General features: G+C 46.5%; 1 protein-coding gene across 5 annotated transcripts in view; it reads right to left on the reverse strand.

Annotated features, from left to right (window-relative positions):
• Window positions 1–18,329, reverse strand: part of LOC129838708 (receptor-type tyrosine-protein phosphatase R-like) — a 119,252-nt gene extending 100,923 nt beyond the window's left edge. For 2 of the 5 annotated variants that reach the window (XR_008756890.1, XM_055905850.1), the window contains exons 1-3: window positions 17,735–18,328; window positions 8,434–8,656; window positions 7,900–8,104 (exon numbers count right to left, since the gene is read on the reverse strand). Coding sequence is in view for 4 of the 5 variants with exons in the window: in XM_055905850.1 (XP_055761825.1) it covers window positions 7,900–8,104; window positions 8,434–8,656; window positions 17,735–17,798 (492 nt within the window). In the remaining variant the exon portion in view is untranslated. Of the gene's footprint in view, window positions 1–7,899; window positions 8,105–8,433; window positions 8,657–17,734 lie in introns of all 5 variants that reach the window. The other 3 variants (XM_055905846.1, XM_055905849.1, XM_055905848.1) reach the window with 3 other exon arrangements.
• Window positions 18,330–24,031: the final 5,702 nt, after the last annotated feature.

The following is a 24,031-nucleotide window of genomic DNA, read 5'->3' on the forward strand; positions in this document are numbered from 1 at the left end:
TACTCCTCACACATGACCCAGACCTCTCTACAGACTGGGAAACTCCTCAGACAGGACCCATACCTCTCTACAGACTGGGATACTCCTCAGACAGGACCCAGACTTCTCTACAGACTGGAATACTCCTCAGACAGGACCCATACCTCTCTACAGACTGGGAAACTCCTCAGACAGGACCCAGAGCTCAATTGATTACAACCATATACTAGGCCTGTAGCCAGGATCTTTCCTGTCAGGGTTAGTATGGTATAGTCAGGAGGTCCTCTCCTCTCCTGTCAGGGTTAGTATGGTATAGTCAGGGGGTCCTCTCCTGTCAGGGTTAGTATGGTATAGTCAGGAGGTCCTCTCCTCTCCTGTCAGGGTTAGTATGGTATAGTCAGGAGGTCCTCTCCTGTCAGGGTTAGTATGGTATAGTCAGGAGGTCCTCTCCTCTCCTGTCAGGGTTAGTATGGTATAGTCAGGAGGTCCTCTCCTCTCCTGTCAGGGTTAGTATGGTATAATCAGGAGGTCCTCTCCTCTCCTGTCAGGGTTAGTATGGTATAGTCAGGGGGTCCTCTCCTGTCAGGGTTAGTATGGTATAGTCAGGAGGTCCTCTCCTGTCAGGGTTAGTATGGTATAGTCAGGAGGTCCTCTCCTCTCCTGTCAGGGTTAGTATGGTATAGTCAGGGGGTCCTCTGCTCTCCTGTCAGGGTAATTATGGTATAGTCAGGAGGTCCTCTCCTCTCCTGTCAGGGTTAGTATGGAATAGTCAGGAGGTCCTCTCCTCTCCTGTCAGGGTTAGTATGGTATAGTCAGGAGGTCCTCTCCTCTCCTGTCAGGGTTAGTATGGTATAGTCAGGGGGTCCTCTCCTGTCAGGGTTAGTATGGTATAGTCAGGAGGTCCTCTCCTGTCAGGGTTAGTATGGTATAATCAGGAGGTCCTCTCCTCTCCTGTCAGGGTTAGTATGGTATAGTCAGGGGGTCCTCTCCTGTCAGGGTTAGTATGGTATAGTCAGGAGGTCCTCTCCTGTCAGGGTTAGTATGGTATAGTCAGGGGGTCCTCTGCTCTCCTGTCAGGGTTAGTATGGTATAGTCAGGGGGTCCTCTCCTCTCCTGTCAGGGTAATTATGGTATAGTCAGGAGGTCCTCTCCTCTCCTGTCAGGGTTAGTATGGTATAGTCAGGAGGTCCTCTCCTGTCAGGGTTAGTATGGTATAGTCAGGGGGTCCTCTGCTCTCCTGTCAGGGTAATTATGGTATAGTCAGGAGGTCCTCTCCTCTCCTGTCAGGGTTAGTATGGTATAGTCAGGAGGTCCTCTCCTCTCCTGTCAGGGTTAGTATGGTATAGTCAGGAGGTCCTCTCCTCTCCTGTCAGGGTTAGTATGGTATAGTCAGGAGGTCCTCTCCTGTCAGGGTTAGTATGGTATAGTCAGGAGGTCCTCTCCTCTCCTGTCAGGGTTAGTATGGTATAGTCAGGGGGTCCTCTGCTCTCCTGTCAGGGTTAGTATGGTATAGTCAGGAGGTCCTCTCCTCTCTTGTCAGGGTTAGTATGGTATAGTCAGGAGGTCCTCTCCTCTCCTGTCAGGGTTAGTATGGTATAGTCAGGAGGTCCTCTCCTTTCAGGGTTAGTATGGTATAGTCAGGAGGTCCTCTCCTGTCAGGGTTAGTATGGCATAGTCAGGAGGTCCTCTCCTGTCAGGGTTAGTATGTTATAGTCATGAGGTCCTCTCCTCTCCTGTCAGGGTTAGTATGGTATAGTCAGGAGGTCCTCTCCTGTCAGGGTTAGTATGGCATAGTCAGGAGGTCCTCTCCTGTCAGGGTTAGTATGGTATAGTCAGGAGGTCCTCTCCTCTCCTGTCAGTGTTAGTATGGTATAGTCAGGAAGTCCTCTCCTGTCAGGGTTAGTATGGTATAGTCAGGATGTCCTCTCCTCTCCTGTCAGGGTTAGTATGGTATAGTCAGGAGGTCCTCTCCTCTCCTGTCAGGGTTAGTATGGTATAGTCAGGAGGTCCTCTCCTCTCCTGTCAGGGTTAGTATGGTATAGTCAGGAAGTCCTCTCCTGTCAGGGTTAGTATGGTATAGTCAGGAGGTCCTCTCCTCTCCTGTCAGGGTTAGTATGGTATAGTCAGGAAGTCCTCTCCTGTCAGGGTTAGTATGGTATAGTCAGGGGGTCCTCTCCTGTCAGGGTTAGTATGGTATAGTCAGGGGGTCCTCTCCTCTCCTGTCAGGGTTAGTATGGTATAGTCAGGAGGTCCTCTCCTCTCCTGTCAGGGTTAGTATGGTATAGTCAGGAAGTCCTCTCCTCTCCTCTCTGAGAGACGGGCGGTAAAGATGATTTCACCCCAGTGGGCCCTGCAGGTCCTGGAAGGTGGACAGAGCCTATCAGGAGGCAGCTTCCACTATCAGCCAACCAATCAGGAGGGTATGATGGCTCTGTATTTCCTAATTTCCTCTGTAATAAACAGGAGGCAGAGAGAGCACCACCCCCTGGTCTGTTCTCTATGACAGACAGATACTATGCTCCCATTGAGGTGCGTTGAGACAGGCAGGCAGGCAGGCAGGCAGGCAGGCAGGCAGGCAGACAGACAGACAGACAGACAGACAGACAGACAGACAGGCAGGCAGACAGGCAGGCAGGCAGGCAGGCAGGCAGGCAGACAGACAGACAGACAGACAGACAGACAGACGGTAAGACCTCCTTGCGTCGTAGAGGACCTGTTTCCCTATCAGCCTCTCAGTGTAGTTACCACGGAGATGACTATCCGACCTGTGGCACTTCACAGACATTACCTCCATCATACACACGCCTGCCTGCTCTTTCATTTCCTGTTAAACCATTCACCACCTATCTACTACAGACAGGAGGAGGAGGAGGAGCTGTCATGTATTGGATTTGACCATATCTTATAGTCTGTCTAGACCTGCTGTTGCTAAGTTACTGGAAAACAGCAACACGGCTTAACTGCAGGGCATTTTCTCCTCAGAAGGAAAGATAATAGTTTGGCAACAGAGAGAGGCGCAAGAGACAGAGCAAGAGAGGGGGAGAGAGAAAGAGTGAGAGAGGGGGAGAGAGAGAGCAAGAGAGGGGGAGAGAGAGAAAGATGAGAGAGGCGCAAGAGAGACAGAGCAAGAGAGGGGGAGAGAGAAAGAGTGAGAGAGGGGGAGAGAGAAAGAGTGAGAGAGGGGTGAGAGACAGACAGAGCAAGAGAGGGGAGAGAGAGAAAGATGAGAGAGAGAGAGAGAGAGAGAGAGAGAGAGAGAGAGAGAGAGAGAGAGAGAGAGAGAGAGAGAGAGAGAGAGAGAGAGAGAGAGAGAGAGAGAGAGCAAGAGCGGGAGAGAGAGAGAGAGGAGAAAGAAAGAGTGAGAGAAAGAGAGAGAATCACATTTTTTTATAAAATGTGATGATGATATAATCTTTATAATACTCATTATCCATTCTAGAGAGATCCCCCTCGGGCCAAACACCAGGCCTTGAGTTGCTTTTACACAGATCTCGTTGGTACAAATACTCCAAACAGCACCCAAGCCTCTGCTAGCCAGCGCCATGTCACCCATGTTTCCTTGGGGAGGTGGTGGGTAGCCAGTCACAGCGGTTATGTGTGTTGACCTGGGCTACAGAGAAGAGCTGGTCACATGTGGAATCACAGATCTCTGACCTTTGGGCCGGAGCAGCTAACAAGGTGTCAGAAGTGAGATACTGTCCACTGCTCTGCTATGGTTTCACACAGAAGGCAAAGACAGGAGGTCTATGTAGGAGACTGTCCTGCTTTAATGGGGATATGTGTCCCCCCCAGACACAGAGTGGTCCTGTCTTCTCACTCTGTCTCACAGCTCTACTCCTCTCTCTGTCTCTGTCTCTGCCTCTGTCTCTGCCTCTGTCTCTCTCTCTCTCTCTGTGTCTCTGTGTCTCTCTCTCTCCTCTCCCCTCTCTCCTCACTGTCTCACAGCTCTACTCCTCTGTCTCTGTCTCTCTCTCTCCTCTCCCCTCTCGCCTCTCTCCTCTCTCCTCACTGTCTCACAGCTCTACTCCTCCGTCTCTGTCTCTGTCTCTCTCCCCCTCTCTCCTCTCTCTCTCTCCTCTCTCATGACAGCTGTGCTCTTCTCCTTGATAAACTGGCTGCAATAAGAACCCTCTTAGAGCTCATACATTTTTTATCATTATAGCCCTCTCTCTCTCCTCCTCCCTCTCTCTCTCTTTCTCCCCCTCTCTCTGTCTCCGTCTCCCCCTCTCTCTCTGTCTACCCCGCCCCCTCTCCCTCTCTCTCTCTACCCCCCCCCCCCCCTCTCTCTCTCAGGGTTGTGAAGAAGCAACACTTTGTTTTCACCGGGGGTAATTTGTATCTCAGTAATGCTCCTCTATTTGTCATGCATGGTGGTATAACTATGTGTTCAGGTTCTATTGTTATGAATGATTTGTTTACTCCGTCCTTACAAAGCATTGTGGGCTGGACGAGGTAAACTAATTGGGCTGAATGTTACAGTAAGCAAACAGCAACACCACTGATGGTCATTAGTAGTCTACATTACTCCATAGCCTCAGCCAGTGTGTGTGTGTGTGTGTGTGTGTGTGTGTGTGTGTGTGTGTGTGTGTGTGTGTGTGTGTGTGTGTGTGTGTGTGTGTGTGTGTGTGTGTGTGTGTGTGTGTGTGTGTGTGTGTGTGTGTGTGTGTGTGTGTGTGTGTGTGTGTGTACAGTGGAGCTTCTACAGTGTCAATATATCAATACTACAGTATGTCTCATAGTCAGTTCATTGTTTTAATGTACGGTCTGTCTCATCCCTGTACAGTCTGTCTCATCCCTGTACAGTCTGTCTCATCCCTGTACAGTCTGTCTCATCCCTGTACTGTCTGTCTCATCCCTGTACAGTCTGTCTCATCCCTGTACAGTCTGTCTCATCCCTGTACAGGCTGTCTCATCCCTTTACAGTCTGTCTCATCCCTGTACAGTCTGTCTCATCCCTGTACAGTCTGTCTCATCCCTGAACAGTCTGTCTCATCCCTTTACAGTCTGTCTCATCCCTGTACAGTCTGTCTCATCCCTGTACAGTCTGTCTCATCCCTGTAAGTGTAGTGATGTGTATTTAATAGCCCATAGGAGTCCCCCCAATCTCTCTCTCTCTGCTCTCTCTCCCCTCTCTCTCTCTGGTCTTCCTCCCCACTCTATATATATCTCTCTCACTCTGCTCTCTCTCCCCTCTCTCTCTCTGGTCTTCCTCCCCTCTCTATATATATCTCTCTCACTCTGCCTGTCTGTCTGTTTCTCTCTCTCTATTGCCATCCCTCCCTCCCTCCCTCCTTTCTCTTGAGATCAGTTGTTAAATCAGAGGATTCTGGTCGGTCTACAGACAGAGTGCTGAAGGGACCACTGAGCCAGTTAAGTGATTGATTTTAAGGCTGCATCCCAAATGGCAGCCTATTCCTTACATAGTGCACTCATAGTGCACTACAACTAGCCAGGGGACTACGGCTAGCCAGGGGACTACAACTAGCCAGGGGACTACGGCTAGCCAGGGGACTACAACTAGCCAGGGGACTACAACTAGCCAGGGGACTACGGCTAGCCAGGGGATGGTGTTGGAGGAATACAGCTTTATCCAAATACAACTAGGGTTTGTCCACCTCCAAAACTGAGACAGACAGACAGACAGACAGACAGACAGACAGACACAGTGTCTCTGTTCTCTTGTAGATAAAGATGTTCTCCCAGTAATGTTCTGACAGCAGACGCCTCTCTCTCTAGTTAGAACACAATACACTGGTGGAAAATAACATGACAAAGCAGCCCGTTGTCTCCTGAGGGGGTGTGTGTGTGTGTGTGTGTGTGTGTGTGTGTGTGTGTGTGTGTGTGTGTGTGTGTGTGTGTGTGTGTGTGTGTGTGTGTGTGTGTGTGTGTGTGTGTGTGTGTGCGTGCGTGCGTGCGTGCGTGCGTGCGTGCGTGCGTGCGTGCGTGCGTGCGTGTGTCTGGTGGGGTTCAGCTGGCGCTGTAAGAGAATCTCAATGTGAAAGTGAAGGTCAAAGCAACTTATCTAATCGTTAATGTTACGTAACGACCCGTTGTTGAAGTAAAGGTATCAACACCACATTAACCATGATATCAGACATATAGAATCTATAGGAGAGAACACATATAGAATATATAGGATGGAAACATATAGAATATATAGGAGAGAACACATATAGAATCTATAGGACAGAACACATATATAATCTATAGGAGAGAACATATATAGAATATATAGGAGAGAACATATATAGAATCTATAGGAGAGAACACATATAGAATCTATAGGAGAGAACACATATAGAATATGTAGGAGAGAACACATATAGAATCTATAGGAGAGAACACATATAGAATCTATAGGAGAGAACACATATAGAATCTATAGGAGAGAACACATATAGAATCTATAGGAGAGAACACATATATAATATATAGGAGAGAACACATATAGAATCTATAGGAGAGAACATATATAGAATATATAGGAGAGAACACATATAGAATCTATAGGAGAGAACACATATAGAATCTACAGGAGAGAACACATATAGAATCTATAGGAGAGAACACATATATAATATATAGGAGAGAACACATATAGAATCTATAGGAGAGAACATATATAGAATATATAGGAGAGAACACATATAGAATCTATAGGAGAGAACACATATAGAATATATAGGAGAGAACACATATATAATATATAGGAGACAACACATATAGAATCTATAGGAGAGAACACATATAGAATCTATAGGAGAGAACACATATAGAATCTACAGGAGAGAACACATATAGAATCTACAGGAGAGAACACATATAGAATCTATAGGAAAGAACACATATAGAATATCTTCTTCTGCTTATCATTCCAAGAGGCTCATAACACTTCTGGGAAATAATGTTTGTTCAATCATTGCATTTCTGCCATCTCCTCTAGCAGCCAGGTAGGCGACATCATCACATCACCATGTACCAGCCCTGTCTGCCTGTCTATCTGCCTGCCTGCCTGCCTGTCTGCAGGCTGGCTTTCTGACTGACTGTCTGACTGTCTGTACACACACACACACACACACACACACACACACACACACACACACACACACACACACACACACACACACACACACACACACACACACACACACACACACACTCACACCAACAAGCTAATTGAACCATCATCTTTTTGTATTATATATCTAATAATGAAAGAGAGGGATTGCTGTTTTGAATTTGATCAAGTTACATGCTGACCACACCACTCGCGTCACCGAGCGTCTGCGTTGCCAAGCGCTAAAATAGAAGTCAGTTCTATTTGTGACTCTGAACGCGGTGCAAGTCCTGCCTCTCCCATCTCCTGATTGGTTTATAGAAGCAGATACCCACATGCCATCTCCTCATTGGTTATACCCACGTGGGTGATTGAAAGATGAACTGAGTTCGGTCGGTCGTCGTGGTAACTATGAAAGTTGGACGCCAATCGCCATATAAAGTCCAAAGAAGAAAAAGCCTGGAAGGAGGAGAGATGACTAGAAATGATTCGGTTGACCGTTTTATCTGTGGATTAATTGTTCGGAGTAGAGGACCTTGTGCATTTCAGGTAAAATAACAATTCACGTTTATATCCCAGGACAAATTAGCTAGCAATAGCAAGCTAGCTAAATAGGACAAATTAACTAGCAACTGCAAGCTAGCTGGCAAAATTGCCATAAATCACTCAACATGTACTGCACTGCACTCAGATGACTGATGATTGGTTAAAATACATGGATAATTAAGATGATAGTTGGAGCCGAAATCAAATGTTTTTTGTTGTTGTTTTTTTTGACCAAGTTACAGATCTCAAAAGGCACTGGTGGAATGACCCATCTATACATCCAGAGTGTAAGTGGGATATATCTACACTCCACTCACCACGGTGACGATATAGCGTGCTGAGACTGGAGCATTCTCCACCCGTACCTCCTGCTCCGGCTGTGCCAGCAGGCTGACGGCTCCGTGCCCACGGGGCGCCTGGCGGAACCGGGACTCCAGCAGGGCAGCGGGCATCAGCTTAGCCAGCCGGGCATGGGTCTGGGAGGACTGGGTGAGGAGGCTGTCCACTCTGGTCATGTCCCTGCTGAAACATTCTGTATGATCAGTGTGTACTGTGGACACATCTAATTAGTTTAATGTCATGTGTACTACGGCAGGTAAAACCTGGATCGCAGTATTACATACAATAACATGAGATTACAAGACAACAAAGAGAGTTGGTTGTAAAATAATATTAAACTAAGGTTCAATTGTGTTTAATAATTCTTCATTGTGTCCCTTTCTGTGAATGTGTCTTGCATCTCAAACTCAACATCCTCACTACAGCTGCGTCTGTCAGTTGAGTGCCGGACCCCTTTTTTCGGTTTTTTGTTTATGTGATGGACTGTGTTGGTTTCAAGCATCTCTCTTTACCTGAAGCTGTCCAGTCTGGCCTGGTGCTGGGCATTGAGGGTGTTAACCAAGGCATGGAGACTGTCTCTGTCCCCGCCACGCTGCCACCCGGGTGTCTCCAGACCCAGGGTCTTCTCCTGGCCATCTTGGTCCACGTGACGGTACACCAGGACCGGGCTGTCCGACCACCGCCTCCCTTCACCGGTCCTGGTCATGTAGCGGTCATGGTCACCAGAAAAAACATCTACAAAGAGAGAGAGAATGGGTTGATGCTAGCTGCAGGTCTACCACTATGGTTGATGTTATGCTAGCTGTAGATCTACCACTCTGGTTGATGCTATGCTAGCTTCAGGTCTATCACTATGCTTGATGCTATGCTAGCTGAAGGTCTACCAATATGGTTGATGCTATGCTAGCTGAAGGTATACCACTATGCTTGATGCTATGCTAGCTGCAGGTCTACCAATATGGTTGATGCTATGCTAGCTGTAGATCTACCACTCTGGTTGATGCTATGCTAGCTTCAGGTCTATCACTCTGGTTGATGCTATGCTAGCTGAAGGTCTACCAATATGGTTGATGCTCTGCTAGCTGTAGGTCTACCAATATGGTGATGCTATGCTAGCTGAAAGTCTACCACTATGCTTGATGCTATCCTAGCTGAATGTCTACCAATATGGTTGATGCTATGCTAGCTGAAGGTCTACCAATATGGTTGATGCTATGCTAACTGCAGGTTTACCATTATGGTTATTCTATGATAGCTGCAGGTCTAGCACTATGGTTGATGCTGTGCTAGCTGAGGGTCTACCACTATGGTTGATGCTATGCTAGCTGCAGGTCTACCAATACGGTTTCTTTGGACTCAACAATGCTAATCAAGATATATTGACAGCAAGTTTCATTTTGAACACTCAGTATATCCAGATATAAAACATGAATCCCTCACAGACAAGAAAGAGAAAGGGGAAGAACGAGAGCATCACACAGCTCATAGGAAAGCAAGGAAGAGACAGAATGGATAAGAGAAGGAGCGAGAGAGGAAGAGATCATAGGAGAGAGAGGGATGGATAGTATACATAGTCTGGTATTACAGAGAAGAAGGAGAGAGAGAGAGACAGTCTACATAGTCTGGTATTACAGAGAAGAAGGAGAGAGAGAGACAGTCTACATAGTCTGGTATTACAGAGAAGAAGGAGAGAGAGAGACAGTCTACATAGTCTGGTATTACAGAGAAGAAGGAGAGAGAGATGGATGGACAGTCTACATAGTCTGGTATTACAGAGAAGAAGGAGAGAGAGAGAGACAGTCTACATAGTCTGGTATTACAGAGAAGAAGAGAGAGAGGGATGGACAGTCTACATAGTCTGGTATTACAGAGAAGAAGAGAGAGAGGGATGGATAGTCTACATAGTCTGGTATTACAGAGAAGAAGAGAGAGAGGGATGGACAGTCTACATAGTCTGGTATTACAGAGAAGAAGGAGAGAGAGGGATGGACAGTCTACATAGTCTGGTATTATAGAGAAGAAGGAGAGAGAGACAGTCTACATAGTCTGGTATTACAGAGAAGAAGGAGAGAGAGAGGGACAGTCTACATAGTCTGGTATTACAGAGAAGAAGGAGAGAAAGGGACAGTCTACATAGTCTGGTATTACAGAGAAGAAGGAGAGAGAGAGACAGTCTACATAGTCTGGTATTACAGAGAAGAAGGAGAGAAAGGGACAGTCTACATAGTCTGGTATTACAGAGAAGAAGGAGAGAGAGAGACAGTCTACATAGTCTGGTATTACAGAGAAGAAGGAGAGAGATGGATGGACAGTCTACATAGTCTGGTATTACAGAGAAGAAGGAGAGAGAGAGGGACAGTCTACATAGTCTGGTATTACAGAGAAGAAGGAGAGAGAGAGGGACAGTCTACATAGTCTGGTATTACAGAGAAGAAGGAGAGAGAGAGGGACAGTCTACATAGTCTGGTATTACAGAGAAGAAGGAGAGAGAGGGACAGTCTACATAGTCTGGTATTATAGAGAAGAAGGAGAGAGAGGGACAGTCTACATAGTCTGGTATTACAGAGAAGAAGGAGAGAGAGGGACAGTCTACATAGTCTGGTATTACAGAGAAGAAGGAGAGAGGGATGGACAGTCTACATAGTCTGGTATTACAGAGAAGAAGAGAGAGAGGGATGGACAGTCTACATAGTCTGGTATTATAGAGAAGAAGGAGAGAGAGAGAGGGACAGTCTACATAGTCTGGTATTATAGAGAAGAAGGAGAGAGAGGTATGGACAGTCTACATAGTCTGGTATTACAGAGAAGAAGGAGAGAGAGAGAGGGACAGTCTACATAGTCTGGTATTATAGAGAAGAAGGAGAGAGAGGGATGGACAGTCTACATAGTCTGGTATTATAGAGAAGAAGGAGAGAGAGGGATGGACAGTCTACATAGTCTGGTATTATAGAGAATAAGGAGAGAGAGGGACAGTCTACATAGTCTGGTATTACAGAGAAGAAGGAGAGAGAGGGATGGACAGTCTACATAGTCTGGTATTATAGAGAAGAAGGAGAGAGAGGGACAGTCTACATAGTCTGGTATTACAGAGAAGAAGGAGAGAGAGAGAGGGACAGTCTACATAGTCTGGTATTATAGAGAAGAAGGAGAGAGAGGGATGGACAGTCTACATAGTCTGGTATTATAGAGAAGAAGGAGAGAGAGGGATGGACAGTCTACATAGTCTGGTATTATAGAGAAGAAGGAGAGAGAGGGACAGTCTACATAGTCTGGTATTACAGAGAAGAAGGAGAGAGAGGGATGGACAGTCTACATAGTCTGGTATTATAGAGAAGAAGGAGAGAGAGGGACAGTCTACATAGTCTGGTATTATAGAGAAGAAGGAGAGAGAGAGGGACAGTCTACATAGTCTGGTATTATAGAGAAGAAGGAGAGAGAGGGATGGACAGTCTACATAGTCTGGTATTACAGAGAAGAAGCAGAGAGAGGGATGGACAGTCTACATAGTCTGGTATTACAGAGAAGAAGGAGAGAGAGGGACAGTCTACATAGTCTGGTATTACAGAGAAGAAGGAGAGAGAGGGATGGACAGTCTACATAGTCTGGTATTACAGAGAAGAAGGAGAGAGAGGGACAGTCTACATAGTCTGGTATTACAGAGAAGAAGGAGAGAGAGGGACAGTCTACATAGTCTGGTATTACAGAGAAGAAGGAGAGAGAGGGACAGTCTACATAGTCTGGTATTACAGAGAAGAAGGAGAGAGAGAGACAGTCTACATAGTCTGGTATTATAGAGAAGAAGGAGAGAGAGGGACAGTCTACATAGTCTGGTATTACAGAGAAGAAGGAGAGAGAGAGGGACAGTCTACATAGTCTGGTATTACAGAGAAGAAGGAGAGAGAGAGGGACAGTCTACATAGTCTGGTATTACAGAGAAGAAGGAGAGAGAGAGGGACAGTCTACATAGTCTGGTATTACAGAGAAGAAGGAGAGAGAGGGACAGTCTACATAGTCTGGTATTATAGAGAAGAAGGAGAGAGAGGGACAGTCTACATAGTCTGGTATTACAGAGAAGAAGGAGAGAGAGGGACAGTCTACATAGTCTGGTATTACAGAGAAGAAGGAGAGAGGGATGGACAGTCTACATAGTCTGGTATTACAGAGAAGAAGAGAGAGAGGGATGGACAGTCTACATAGTCTGGTATTATAGAGAAGAAGGAGAGAGAGAGAGGGACAGTCTACATAGTCTGGTATTATAGAGAAGAAATAGAGAGAGGGGTGGACAGTCTACATAGTCTGGTATTACAGAGAAGAAGGAGAGAGAGAGAGGGACAGTCTACATAGTCTGGTATTATAGAGAAGAAGGAGAGAGAGGGATGGACAGTCTACATAGTCTGGTATTATAGAGAAGAAGGAGAGAGAGGGATGGACAGTCTACATAGTCTGGTATTATAGAGAAGAAGGAGAGAGAGGGACAGTCTACATAGTCTGGTATTACAGAGAAGAAGGAGAGAGAGGGATGGACAGTCTACATAGTCTGGTATTATAGAGAAGAAGGAGAGAGAGGGACAGTCTACATAGTCTGGTATTATAGAGAAGAAGGAGAGAGAGAGGGACAGTCTACATAGTCTGGTATTATAGAGAAGAAGGAGAGAGAGGGATGGACAGTCTACATAGTCTGGTATTACAGAGAAGAAGCAGAGAGAGGGATGGACAGTCTACATAGTCTGGTATTACAGAGAAGAAGGAGAGAGAGGGACAGTCTACATAGTCTGGTATTACAGAGAAGAAGGAGAGAGAGGGATGGACAGTCTACATAGTCTGGTATTACAGAGAAGAAGGAGAGAGAGGGACAGTCTACATAGTCTGGTATTACAGAGAAGAAGGAGAGAGAGGGACAGTCTACATAGTCTGGTATTACAGAGAAGAAGGAGAGAGAGGGACAGTCTACATAGTCTGTTATTACAGAGAAGAAGGAGAGAGAGAGACAGTCTACATAGTCTGGTATTATAGAGAAGAAGGAGAGAGAGGGACAGTCTACATAGTCTGGTATTACAGAGAAGAAGGAGAGAGAGAGGGACAGTCTACATAGTCTGGTATTACAGAGAAGAAGGAGAGAGAGAGGGACAATCTACATAGTCTGGTATTACAGAGAAGAAGGAGAGAGAGAGGGACAGTCTACATAGTCTGGTATTACAGAGAAGAAGGAGAGAGAGGGACAGTCTACATAGTCTGGTATTATAGAGAAGAAGGAGAGAGAGGGACAGTCTACATAGTCTGGTATTACAGAGAAGAAGGAGAGAGAGGGACAGTCTACATAGTCTGGTATTACAGAGAAGAAGGAGAGAGGGATGGACAGTCTACATAGTCTGGTATTACAGAGAAGAAGAGAGAGGGATGGACAGTCTACATAGTCTGGTATTATAGAGAAGAAGGAGAGAGAGAGAGGGACAGTCTACATAGTCTGGTATTATAGAGAAGAAGGAGAGAGAGGGATGGACAGTCTACATAGTCTGGTATTACAGAGAAGAAGGAGAGAGAGAGAGGGACAGTCTACATAGTCTGGTATTATAGAGAAGAAGGAGAGAGAGGGATGGACAGTCTACATAGTCTGGTATTATAGAGAAGAAGGAGAGAGAGGGATGGACAGTCTACATAGTCTGGTATTATAGAGAAGAAGGAGAGAGAGGGATGGACAGTCTACATAGTCTGGTATTAAAGAGAAGAAGCAGAGAGAGGGATGGACAGTCTACATAGTCTGGTATTACAGAGAAGAAGGAGAGAGAGGGACAGTCTACATAGTCTGGTATTACAGAGAAGATGGAGAGAGAGGGATGGACAGTCTACATAGTCTGGTATTACAGAGAAGAAGGAGAGAGAGGGACAGTCTACATAGTCTGGTATTACAGAGAAGAAGGAGAGAGAGGGACAGTCTACATAGTCTGGTATTACAGAGAAGAAGGAGAGAGAGGGACAGTCTACATAGTCTGGTATTACAGAGAAGAAGGAGAGAGAGGGACAGTCTACATAGGCTGGTATTACAGAGAAGAAGGAGAGAGAGAGGGACAGTCTACATAGTCTGGTATTACAGAGAAGAAGGAGAGAGAGGGACAGTTTACATAGAATGGTTTTACAGAGAAGAAGGAGAGAGAGAGACAGTCTACATAGTCTGGTATTATAGAGAAGAAGGAGAGAGAGGGACAGTCTACATAGAATGGTATTACAGAGAAGAAGGAGAGAGAGAGACAGTCTACATAGTCTGGTATTATAGAGAAGAAGGAGAGAGAGAGACAGTCTACATAGTCTGGTATTATAGAGAAGAAGGAGAGAGAGAGACAGTCTACATAGTCTGGTATTATAGAGAAGAAGGAGAGAGAGGGATGGACAGTCTACATAGTCTGGTATTATAGAGAAGAAGAGAGAGAGAGAGACAGTCTACATAGTCTGGTATTACAGAGAAGAAGGAGAGAGAGAGAGAGACAGTCTACATAGTCTGGTATTATAGAGAAGAAGGAGAGAGATGGATGGACAGTCTACATAGTCTGGTATTACAGAGAAGAAGGAGAGAGATGGATGGACAGTCTACATAGTCTGGTATTACAGAGAAGAAGGAGAGAGATGGATGGACAGTCTACATAGTCTGGTATTACAGAGAAGAAGGAGAGAGAGGGATGGACATTCTACATAGTCTGGTATTACAGAGAAGAAGGAGAGAGAGAGACAGTCTACATAGTCTGGTATTACAGAGAAGAAGGAGAGAGAGGGATGGACAGTCTACATAGTCTGGTATTACAGAGAAGAAGGAGAGAGAGAGAGGGACAGTCTACATAGTCTGGTATTACAGAGAAGAAGGAGAGAGAGGGACAGTCTACATAGTCTGGTATTACAGAGAAGAAGAGAGAGAGGGATGGACAGTCTACATAGTCTGGTATTACAGAGAAGAAGGAGAGAGAGGGATGGATAGTCTACATAGTCTGGTATTATAGAGAAGAAGGAGAGAGAGGGACAGTCTACATAGTCTGGTATTATAGAGAAGAAGAGAGAGAGGGATGGATAGTGTTCATAGTCTGGTATTATAGAGAAGAAGGAGAGAGAGGGATGGACAGTCTACATAGTCTGGTATTATAGAGAAGAAGAGAGAGAGGGATGGACAGTCTACATAGTCTGGTATTACAGAGAAGAAGAGAGAGAGGGATGGATGGTGTTCATAGTCTGGTATTATAGAGAAGAAGGAGAGAGAGGGATGGACAGTCTACATAGTCTGGTATTACAGAGAAGAAGAGAGAGAGGGATGGATAGTGTTCATAGTCTGGTATTAGTTTAATTAAGCTGATCAGTCATCCGCTCACGCCCCGAGCCATGAAACCTGCCCCTTTTCCGCTTTCTCTCTCTCCCTGCTCTCTGTGCTCTCTCTCTTTCACTTTCTCTCTCTGGCTCTCTCTCTCTCTGTGCTCTCTCTCTCTGTGCTCTGTCTCTCTCCCTGCTCTCTATGCTCTCTCTCTCTCCGTCTCCCTGCTCCCTCTCTTTTTATCTCTTTCTCTCTGGGCTCTCTCTCTCCCTCTCCCTGCTCTCTGTGCTCTCTCTCTCCGTCTCCCTGCTCTCTGTGCTCTCTCTCTCTCCGTCTCCCTGCTCCCTCTCTCTTTATCTCTTTCTCTCTGGGCTCTCTCTCTCCCTCTCCCTGCTCTCTGTGCTCTCTCTCTCTCCCTCTCCCTGCTCTCTGTGCTCTCTCTCTCTCCATCTCCCTGCTCTCTGTGCTCTCTCTCTCCGTCTCCCTGCTCCCTCTCTCTTTATCTCTTTCTCTCTGAGCTCTCTCTCTCCCTCTCCCTGCTCTCTGTGCTCTCTCTCTCTCCCTCTCCCTGCTCCCTCTCTCTTTATCTCTTTCTCTCTGGGCTCTCTCTCTCCCTCTCCCTGCTCTCTGTGCTCTCTCTTTATCTCTTTCTCTCTGGGCTCTCTCTCTCCCTCTCCCTGCTCTCTGTGCTCTCTCTGAGCTCTCTCTCTCCCTCTCCCTGCTCTCTGTGCTCTCTCTCTCTCCGTCTCCCTGCTCCCTCTCTCTTTATCTCTTTCTCTCTGAGCTCTCTCTCTCCCTCTCCCTGCTCTCTGTGCTCTCTCTCTCTCCCTCTCCCTGCTCCCTCTCTCTTTATCTCTTTCTCTCTGGGCTCTCTCTCTCCCTCTCCCTGCTCTCTGTGCTCTCTCTTTATCTCTTTCTCTCTGGGCTCTCTCTCTCCCTCTCCCTGCTCTCTGTGCTCTCTCTGAGCTCTCTCTCTCCCTCTCCCTGCTCTCTGTGCTCTCTCTCTCTCCGTCTCCCTGCTCCCTCTCTCTTTATCTCTTTCTCTCTGAGCTCTCTCTCTCCCTCTCCCTGCTCTCTGTGCTCTCTCTTTATCTCTTTCTCTCTGGGCTCTCTCTCTCCCTCTCCCTGCTCTCTGTGCTCTCTCTGGGCTCTCTCTCTCCCTCTCCCTGCTCTGTGCTCTCTCTCTCTCATTCTCGAGTGAATGTCATGTTGTTATTCATTTTCCAGATTGAGAGGCGGAGGCAGCAGGCGGCAGGGAGAGAGATACAGTAGAGAGAGAGAGAGAGAGAGAGACCATAGTGAGAGGGAGGGAGAGAAAGGGAGGGTGAGAAAGAGAGAGATATGGAGGGAGAAAGATCACATTTCCTCCTGTGCCAGGCACGCGTGTGTCAGCACAGCAAGGTGGTATGGAAGGGAAGTGGGAAGAAAAACTGTCATCCCTCCTAGTAATACATCACACCATATCTGATGCCAGTGAAGAGAATGAAAGCTCTGATTTTAGGGATCATTTCTGGGTCTTCTGAGAGTGTAGAACAGAATAAGCATTCTAGAACTCAGGGGCGTAGGCCTGGAGGTCAACAGCTGCCAATCACATGGGTTTTGCCCCTTGACCTTCACTGAGTGACAGCCATAGAGTTGGTTTTACAGTATCTCTCTGAGTCACAATGACAGGTTTATCAATCGTCTTCTGGTATAGACTAAGAGCAGAATAAATACATGTAGCCTCTCTCTCTCTCTCTCTCTCTCTCTCTCTCTGTCTCTCTCTCTCTCTCTCTCTCTCTCTCTCTCTCTCTCTCTCTCTCTTAACCTGTAATAAAATGTGTATCAATATGGTACAGTAATGCCAGCTGTAAAATCGATGTAGAATATCCCAATAGTAAACTCAGTAGATTGTTTTATTGTACATTCTCTGTAAAACAACGTGTATAATACGTGGCATTGTCTTTAGATTAACACCGTTCACAATATAGGCTAAATCCTTCATCCAGGTAATTACTGCTGCGTGACCCTTCCTCTTTCACAAACACAGTTGAGACATTTTCTCCCTAACGACAGTAGTGTTGTTTTCGGCCGGTTGCTAGCCATGGTCCTGAACCACACGTCCTTATTGGATTAGAGGTGGGATTCTATTCGATCGGCTTTCAGCCTCTCTCTCGCTTTATGCATTGGCAGACGAACCACACAAACGGAACAACTTCGATTCAGGCTTTGTTGCATGAAAAAATAAGACGCAACATAAGATGGTTATGCTTCGAATGCACCGTTACATAGTGAACGTAGCCCTGTTCATCATCATACCATGCAGCACCTTACAAAACAAATGCCATTACAACCCCGTATAAAATACATACAGATGTGTCTGCTATGTGTGATGCTGAAAGCATAGGTTATGGAATTACATTGAATGGTATAGGTGTGTCTGTGCACTAACTGGAGAATAGGCTACAACAACAGTCAGTGATGACATTCATTGAGTCTATTTGAATGCTTGCAGGGTTATTGGTGTCCTAATCTGCGCCACTTACCTGCTTTCCCCATCTGTAGTAAAAAGGATAAAACCATAAACAATCCGCATCTTCTTTGCTGCATCTTTCCCGTCCAGGTACCGCGGACAGCTCACATTCAAAGGCGGGTTGGGAGGAACAAGAAGCGGTCTCTCTCTCCCTTTTGTCTGTCTGTATCGGCTGCTGGTGAGGTTAATATCAGGGTTAAATGTCGAGAATTCCAACAATCCAACCCTGCTATAACTTGCATTTAATTGCGTTTATGTTAAACTGTGTGCAATTTACCTAGTTCAGTCTTTATCATAGCCTCCCGCCCAACGCGCCCCAGAGGAGTCAGAGGCTGCGAGGCTGCGGTTACTCGAGGCTGCGGTTACTCCGAGCGGGTTCGTCTTGTGGAACTAGTCGTCTGCGTCAACGCGAAGCAAGATTCCACTCTGCGCTACAGTGGGCGTGGCAGATGTTGCATTCTTGGCCTTTCATTCGCTAAGGTTGCTCAAAATGGAAATGAGCAAGATGTAAAAATTTGAAATTCGAACAGTAAGCTATATACCCCCCATTAAAACCCCATCTAAATGCAATGTAAAGATTAGCCAGCACAAAGGCATATTCTCTCCTCTCTGAAAATTCATTGAAAAGACACACACACACACACACACACACACACACACACACACACACACACACACACACACACACACACACACACACACACACACACACACACACACACACACACACACACACACACACACACACTTTAGTACAGAAACACAGTAGCTAGCTGAGCCTAATCATGAATTGAAATACCTATATATATTTGCCTAAAACTAATTGAATGTGTAATTGAATCAATTGCACTTTATGCCAGGGAGGTGTTGGGTCCATTTGCAAAACAATATTAAACAATTAAGTTTTGGAAACATCTAAAATACAGTGACCCCCCTCTCATATCATTACCAAGCACAGCTCCCTGTAGAGGAAAGGCTGTCTCATATCATTACCAAGCCCAGCTCCATGTAGAGGAAAGGCTGTCTCATATTATTACCAAGCCCAGCTCCCTGTAGAGGAAAGGCTGTCTCATATCATTACCAAGCCCAGCTCCCTGTAGAGGAAAGGCTGTCTCATATCATTACCAAGCCCAGCTCCCTGTAGAGGAAAGGCTGTCTCATATCATTACCAAGCCCAGCTCCCTGAAGAGGAAAGGCTGTCTCATATTATTACAAAGCCCAGCTCCCTGTAGAGGAAAGGCTGTCTCATATCATTACCAAGCCCAGCTCCCTGAAGAGGAAAGGCTGTCTCATATTATTACAAAGCCCAGCTCCCTGTAGAGGAAAGGCTGTCTCATATCATTGCCAAGCCCAGCTCCCTGTAGAGGAAAGGCTGTCTCATATCATTACCAAGCCCAGCTCCCTGTAGAGGAAAGGCTGTCTCATATCATTACCAAGCCCAGCTCCCTGTAGAGGAAAGGCTGTCTCATATCATTACCAAGCCCAGCTCCCTGTAGAGGAAAGGCTGTCTCATATCATTACCAAGCCCAGCTCCCTGAAGAGGAAAGGCTGTCTCATATTATTACAAAGCCCAGCTCCCTGTAGAGGAAAGGCTGTCTCATATCATTACCAAGCCCAGCTCCCTGTAGAGGAAAGGCTGTCTCATATCATTACCAAGCCCAGCTCCCTGTAGAGGAAAGGCTGTCTCATATCATTACCAAGCCCAGTGTAGGTGCTGCATACCTTCCTGTCCAATGGAGCTCAGTGCTGCATACCTTCCTGTCCAGTGGAGCTCAGTGCTGCATACCTTCCTGTCCAGATGGAGCTCAGTGTAGGTGCTGCATACCTTCCTGTCCATTGGAGCTCAGTGTAGGTGTTGCATACCTTCCTGACCAGTGGAGCTCAGTGTAGGTGCTGCATACCTTCCTGTCCAATGGAGCTCAGTGCTGCATACCTTCCTGTCCAGTGGAGCTCAGTGCTGCATACCTTCCTGTCCAGATGGAGCTCAGTGTAGGTGCTGCATACCTTCCTGTCCATTGGAGCTCAGTGTAGGTGTTGCATACCTTCCTGACCAGTGGAGCTCAGTGTAGGTGCTGCATACCTTCCTGACCAGTGGAGCTCAGTGCTGCATACCTTCCTGTCCAGTGCAGCTCAGTGCTGCATACCTTCCTGACCAGTGCAGCTCAGTGCTGCATACCTTCCTGACCAGATGGAGCCCAGTGTAGGTGCTGCATACCTTCCTGACCAGATGGAGCCCAGTGTAGGTGCTGCATACCTTCCTGACCAGATGGAGCCCAGTGTAGGTGCTGCATACCTTCCTGTCCATTGGAGCTCAGTGCTGCATACCTTCCTGTCCAGTGGAGCTCAGTGCTGCATACCTTCCTGACCAGTGGAGCTGAGTGTAGGTGCTGCATACCTTCCTGTCCAGTGGAGCTCAGTGCTGCATACCTTCCTGACCAGATGGAGCTCAGTGTAGGTGCTGCATACTTTTCTGACCAGTGGAGCTCAGTGTAGGTGCTGCATACTGTCGTGTCTTTGCTATCATTAAATTCAAGACTTATAGTTTTTATCATAGATTCCTGTAATTAGGGATTACGCGATCACTTGAGTAATAACGTAACTAATTAACTATGAATTCGAGGGCACCAAGGAAAGTTATTAGATTACAAAGTTATAATTTCCCAATATAACCTTTCAGATATTTTCATATCTGATCAAAAGTCTTCTGATTAATGATTTATTTATTTTTACCTCACGTTAGTCTCATTCCAAACGTCGTAAATTGTTGATTATCTGCATGAACCCAGTCTTCACTATGAGTCATCCATACATCAATTGTCTTAAATTATTTATTTATTACTAACTAATTAATTCACAGAAATGCATAAACAAACAAACAAACTTAAAATAGTTACATGAAATGATGGGAGAAATATACCCTAGTGGGCTGAACTGGCATAGCGGCTTGTTAGACAAAGGGAAAGTTGCGTTCGACTAAGAATTCACTACAGAGTCCATAATTATAACAATTGACATGCTAATCCTTACACATGAACGCTCACTCATTCGGGAACAATTGCAATCAATATACACTGCTCAAAAAAATTAAGGGAACACTAAAATAACACATCCTAGATCTGAATGAATGAAATATTCTTATTAAATAATTTTTTCTTTACATAGTTGAATGTGCTGACAACAAAATCACACAAAAATTATCAATGGAAATCAAATTTATCAACCCATGGAGGTCTGGATTTGGAGTCACACTCAAAATGAAAGTGGAAAACCACACTACAGGCTGATCCAACTTTGATGTAACGTCCTTAAAACAAGTCAAAATGAGGCTCAGTAGTGTGTGTGGCCTCCACGTATGACCTCCCTACAACGCCTGGGCATGCTCCTGATGAGGTGGCCGATGGTCTCCTGAGGGATCTCCTCCCAGACCTGGACTAAAGCATCCGCCAACTCCTGGACAGTCTGTGGTGCAACGTGGCATTGGTGGATAGAGCGAGACATGATGTCCCAGATGTGCTCAATTGGATTCAGGTCTGGGGAATGTGCGGGCCAGTCCATAGCATCAATGTCTTCCTCTTGCAGGAACTGCTGACACACTCCAGCCACATGAGGTCTAGCATTGTCTTGCATTAGGAGGAACCCAGGGCCAACCGCACCAGCATATGGTCTCACAAGGGGTCTGAGGATCTCATCTCGGTACCTAATGGCAGTCAGGCTACCTCTGGCGAGCACATGGAGGGCTGTGCGGCCCCACAAAGAAATGCCACCCCACACCATGACTGACCCACCGCCAAACCGGTCATGCTGGAGGATGTTGCAGGCAGCAGAACGTTCTCCACGGCGTCTCCAGACTCTGTCACGTCTGTCACATGTGCTCAGTGTGAACCTGCTTTCATCTGTGAAGAGCACAGGGCGCCAGTAGCGAATTTGCCAATCTTGGTGTTCTCTGGCAAATGCCAAACGTTCTGCACGGTGTTGGGCTGTAAGCACAACCCCCACCTGTGGACATCGGGCCCTCATACCACCCTCATGGAGTCTGTTTCTGACCGTTTGAGCAGACACATGCACATTTGTGGCCTGCTGGAGGTCATTTGCAGGGCTCTGGCAGTGCTCCTCCTGCTCCTCCTTGCACAAAGGCGGAGGTAGCGGTCCTGCTGCTGGGTTGTTGCCCTCCTACGGCCTCCTCCACGTCTCCTGATGTACTGGCCTGTCTCCTGATAGCGCCTCCATGCTCTGGACACCACGCTGACAGACACAGCAAACCTTCTTGCCACAGCTCGCATTGATGTGTCATCCTGGATGAGCTGCACTACCTGAGCCACTTGTGTGGGTTGTAGACTCCGTCTCATGCTACCACTAGAGTGAAAGCACCGCCAGCATTCAAAAGTGACCAAAACATCAGCCAGGAAGCATAGGAACTGAGAAGTGGTCTGTGGTCACCACCTGCAGAACCACTCCTTTATTGGGGGTGTCTTGCTAATTGCCTATAATTTCCACCTGTTGTCTATTCCATTTGCACAACAGCATGTGAAATGTATTGTCAATGAGTGTTGCTTCCTAAGTGGACAGTTTGATTTCACAGAAGTGTGATTGACTTGGAGTTACATTGTGTTGTTTAAGTGTTCCCTTTATTTTTTTGAGCAGTGTATATATAGTTACGCTCGGTGTGTGTCGTCTTGATCGTTGGAGAGAAGTTCGTTTTGGTTGGAGTTCTTTCTGTCTCGGTTATTGTGGATAGTTCAGAGTGACATTCGTTATAGAATGGATGTTTCGGCGGTTGTCTTTCTTCGCGTTCAATGATACCGAATTCCTAGCTCTAGACTAGTAGTCAATATCAAAGTTGTTCTTATTCGTATAAGAGTTTAACCACGTGGTATGGTTAAAGATTCAGCAATGTTACCTTAACCTTCGTTCTCCCCATGCAGAGAAAACATGGTCTAATGGTAATTTCTCAGAGTTTACTTTTATTCAGATAGCAGGAAGGGGCTGTCCTTGGATATCTGACCCAACTGGCTCAGGGGCGGGTCCTCGGGTTTATTTCCAATCAAAAAGGGATTTGTATTTTTCTTAATTAAACAGTCCAAAATCATATTACACAATTATGCAAACAGTATCATAATCACTCATTAATTTTATACAACAAACAGATGTAAACCTCATATCTGAGGTTTTTATATAAACAGCGGTATGGTAATGTAGTCCCACAGTCTCTCATGAGTTCCCCCCGTGGTGACCAATGGGCATGTTAATAGCTGGACTCTCCACCGATCTTTTATACTTTTGCAGGAACATGAAATATGCTCGTACCTCAAGTTCTGTGAGGTGGGAGAAAATTCCTTTGTCCTGAAAGTTTACCCTCTGTCTAATACTGTTGGGCCATGAGGAGATTCTCGGGAATTTACGACCTCTCTGTGACCACAGCATGGGTTGAAGGGGCAGGGAAAGGCAGGGAGAGGGGGATGGGGTTTGCAATACCCAAGCAGGCGACGTCATGACAGGAAGTGGAGCTCAGTGTAGGTGTTGCATACCTTCCTGACCAGTAGAGCTCAGTGTTGCATACCTTCCTGTCCAGTGGAGCTCAGTGCTGCATACCTTCCTGTCCAGTGGAGCTCAGTGCTGCATACCTTCCTGTCCAGTGGAGCTCAGTGCTGCATACCTTCCTGTCCAGTGGAGCTCAGTGCTGCATACCTTCCTGTCCAGTGGAGCTCAGTGCTGCATACCTTCCTGTCCAGTGGAGCTCAGTGCTGCATACCTTCCTGTCCAGTGGAGCTCAGTGCTGCATACCTTCCTGTCCAGTGGAGCTCAGTGCTGAATACCTTCCTGTCCAGTGGAGCTAAGTGCTGCATACCTTCCTGTCCAGTGGAGCTCAGTGCTGCATACCTTCCTGTCCAGTGGAGCTCAGTGTAGGTGTTGCATACCTTCCTGTCCAGTGGAGCCCAGTGTTGCATACCTTCCTGTCCAGTGGAGCTCAGTGTAGGTGCTGCATACAATCCTGTCCAGTGGAGCTCAGTGCTGCATACCTTCCTGTCCAGTGGAGCTCAGTGCTGCATACCTTCCTGTCCAGTGGAGCTCAGTGTAGGTGTTGCATACCTTCCTGACCAGTGGAGCTCAGTGCTGCATACCTTCCTGTCCAGTGGAGCTCAGTGTAGGTGTTGCATACCTTCCTGACCAGTGGAGCTCAGTGTAGGTGTTGCATACCTTCCTGTCCAGTGGAGCTCAGTGTAGGTGTTGCATACCTTCCTGACCAGTGGAGCTCAGTGTAGGTGTTGCATACCTTCCTGACCAGTGGAGCTCAGTGCTGCAAACCCTCCTG

The sequence above is a fragment of the Salvelinus fontinalis genome, chromosome 39 (assembly GCF_029448725.1).
Source record: "Salvelinus fontinalis isolate EN_2023a chromosome 39, ASM2944872v1, whole genome shotgun sequence".
In the NCBI taxonomy this organism is placed as follows: domain Eukaryota; kingdom Metazoa; phylum Chordata; class Actinopteri; order Salmoniformes; family Salmonidae; genus Salvelinus; species Salvelinus fontinalis.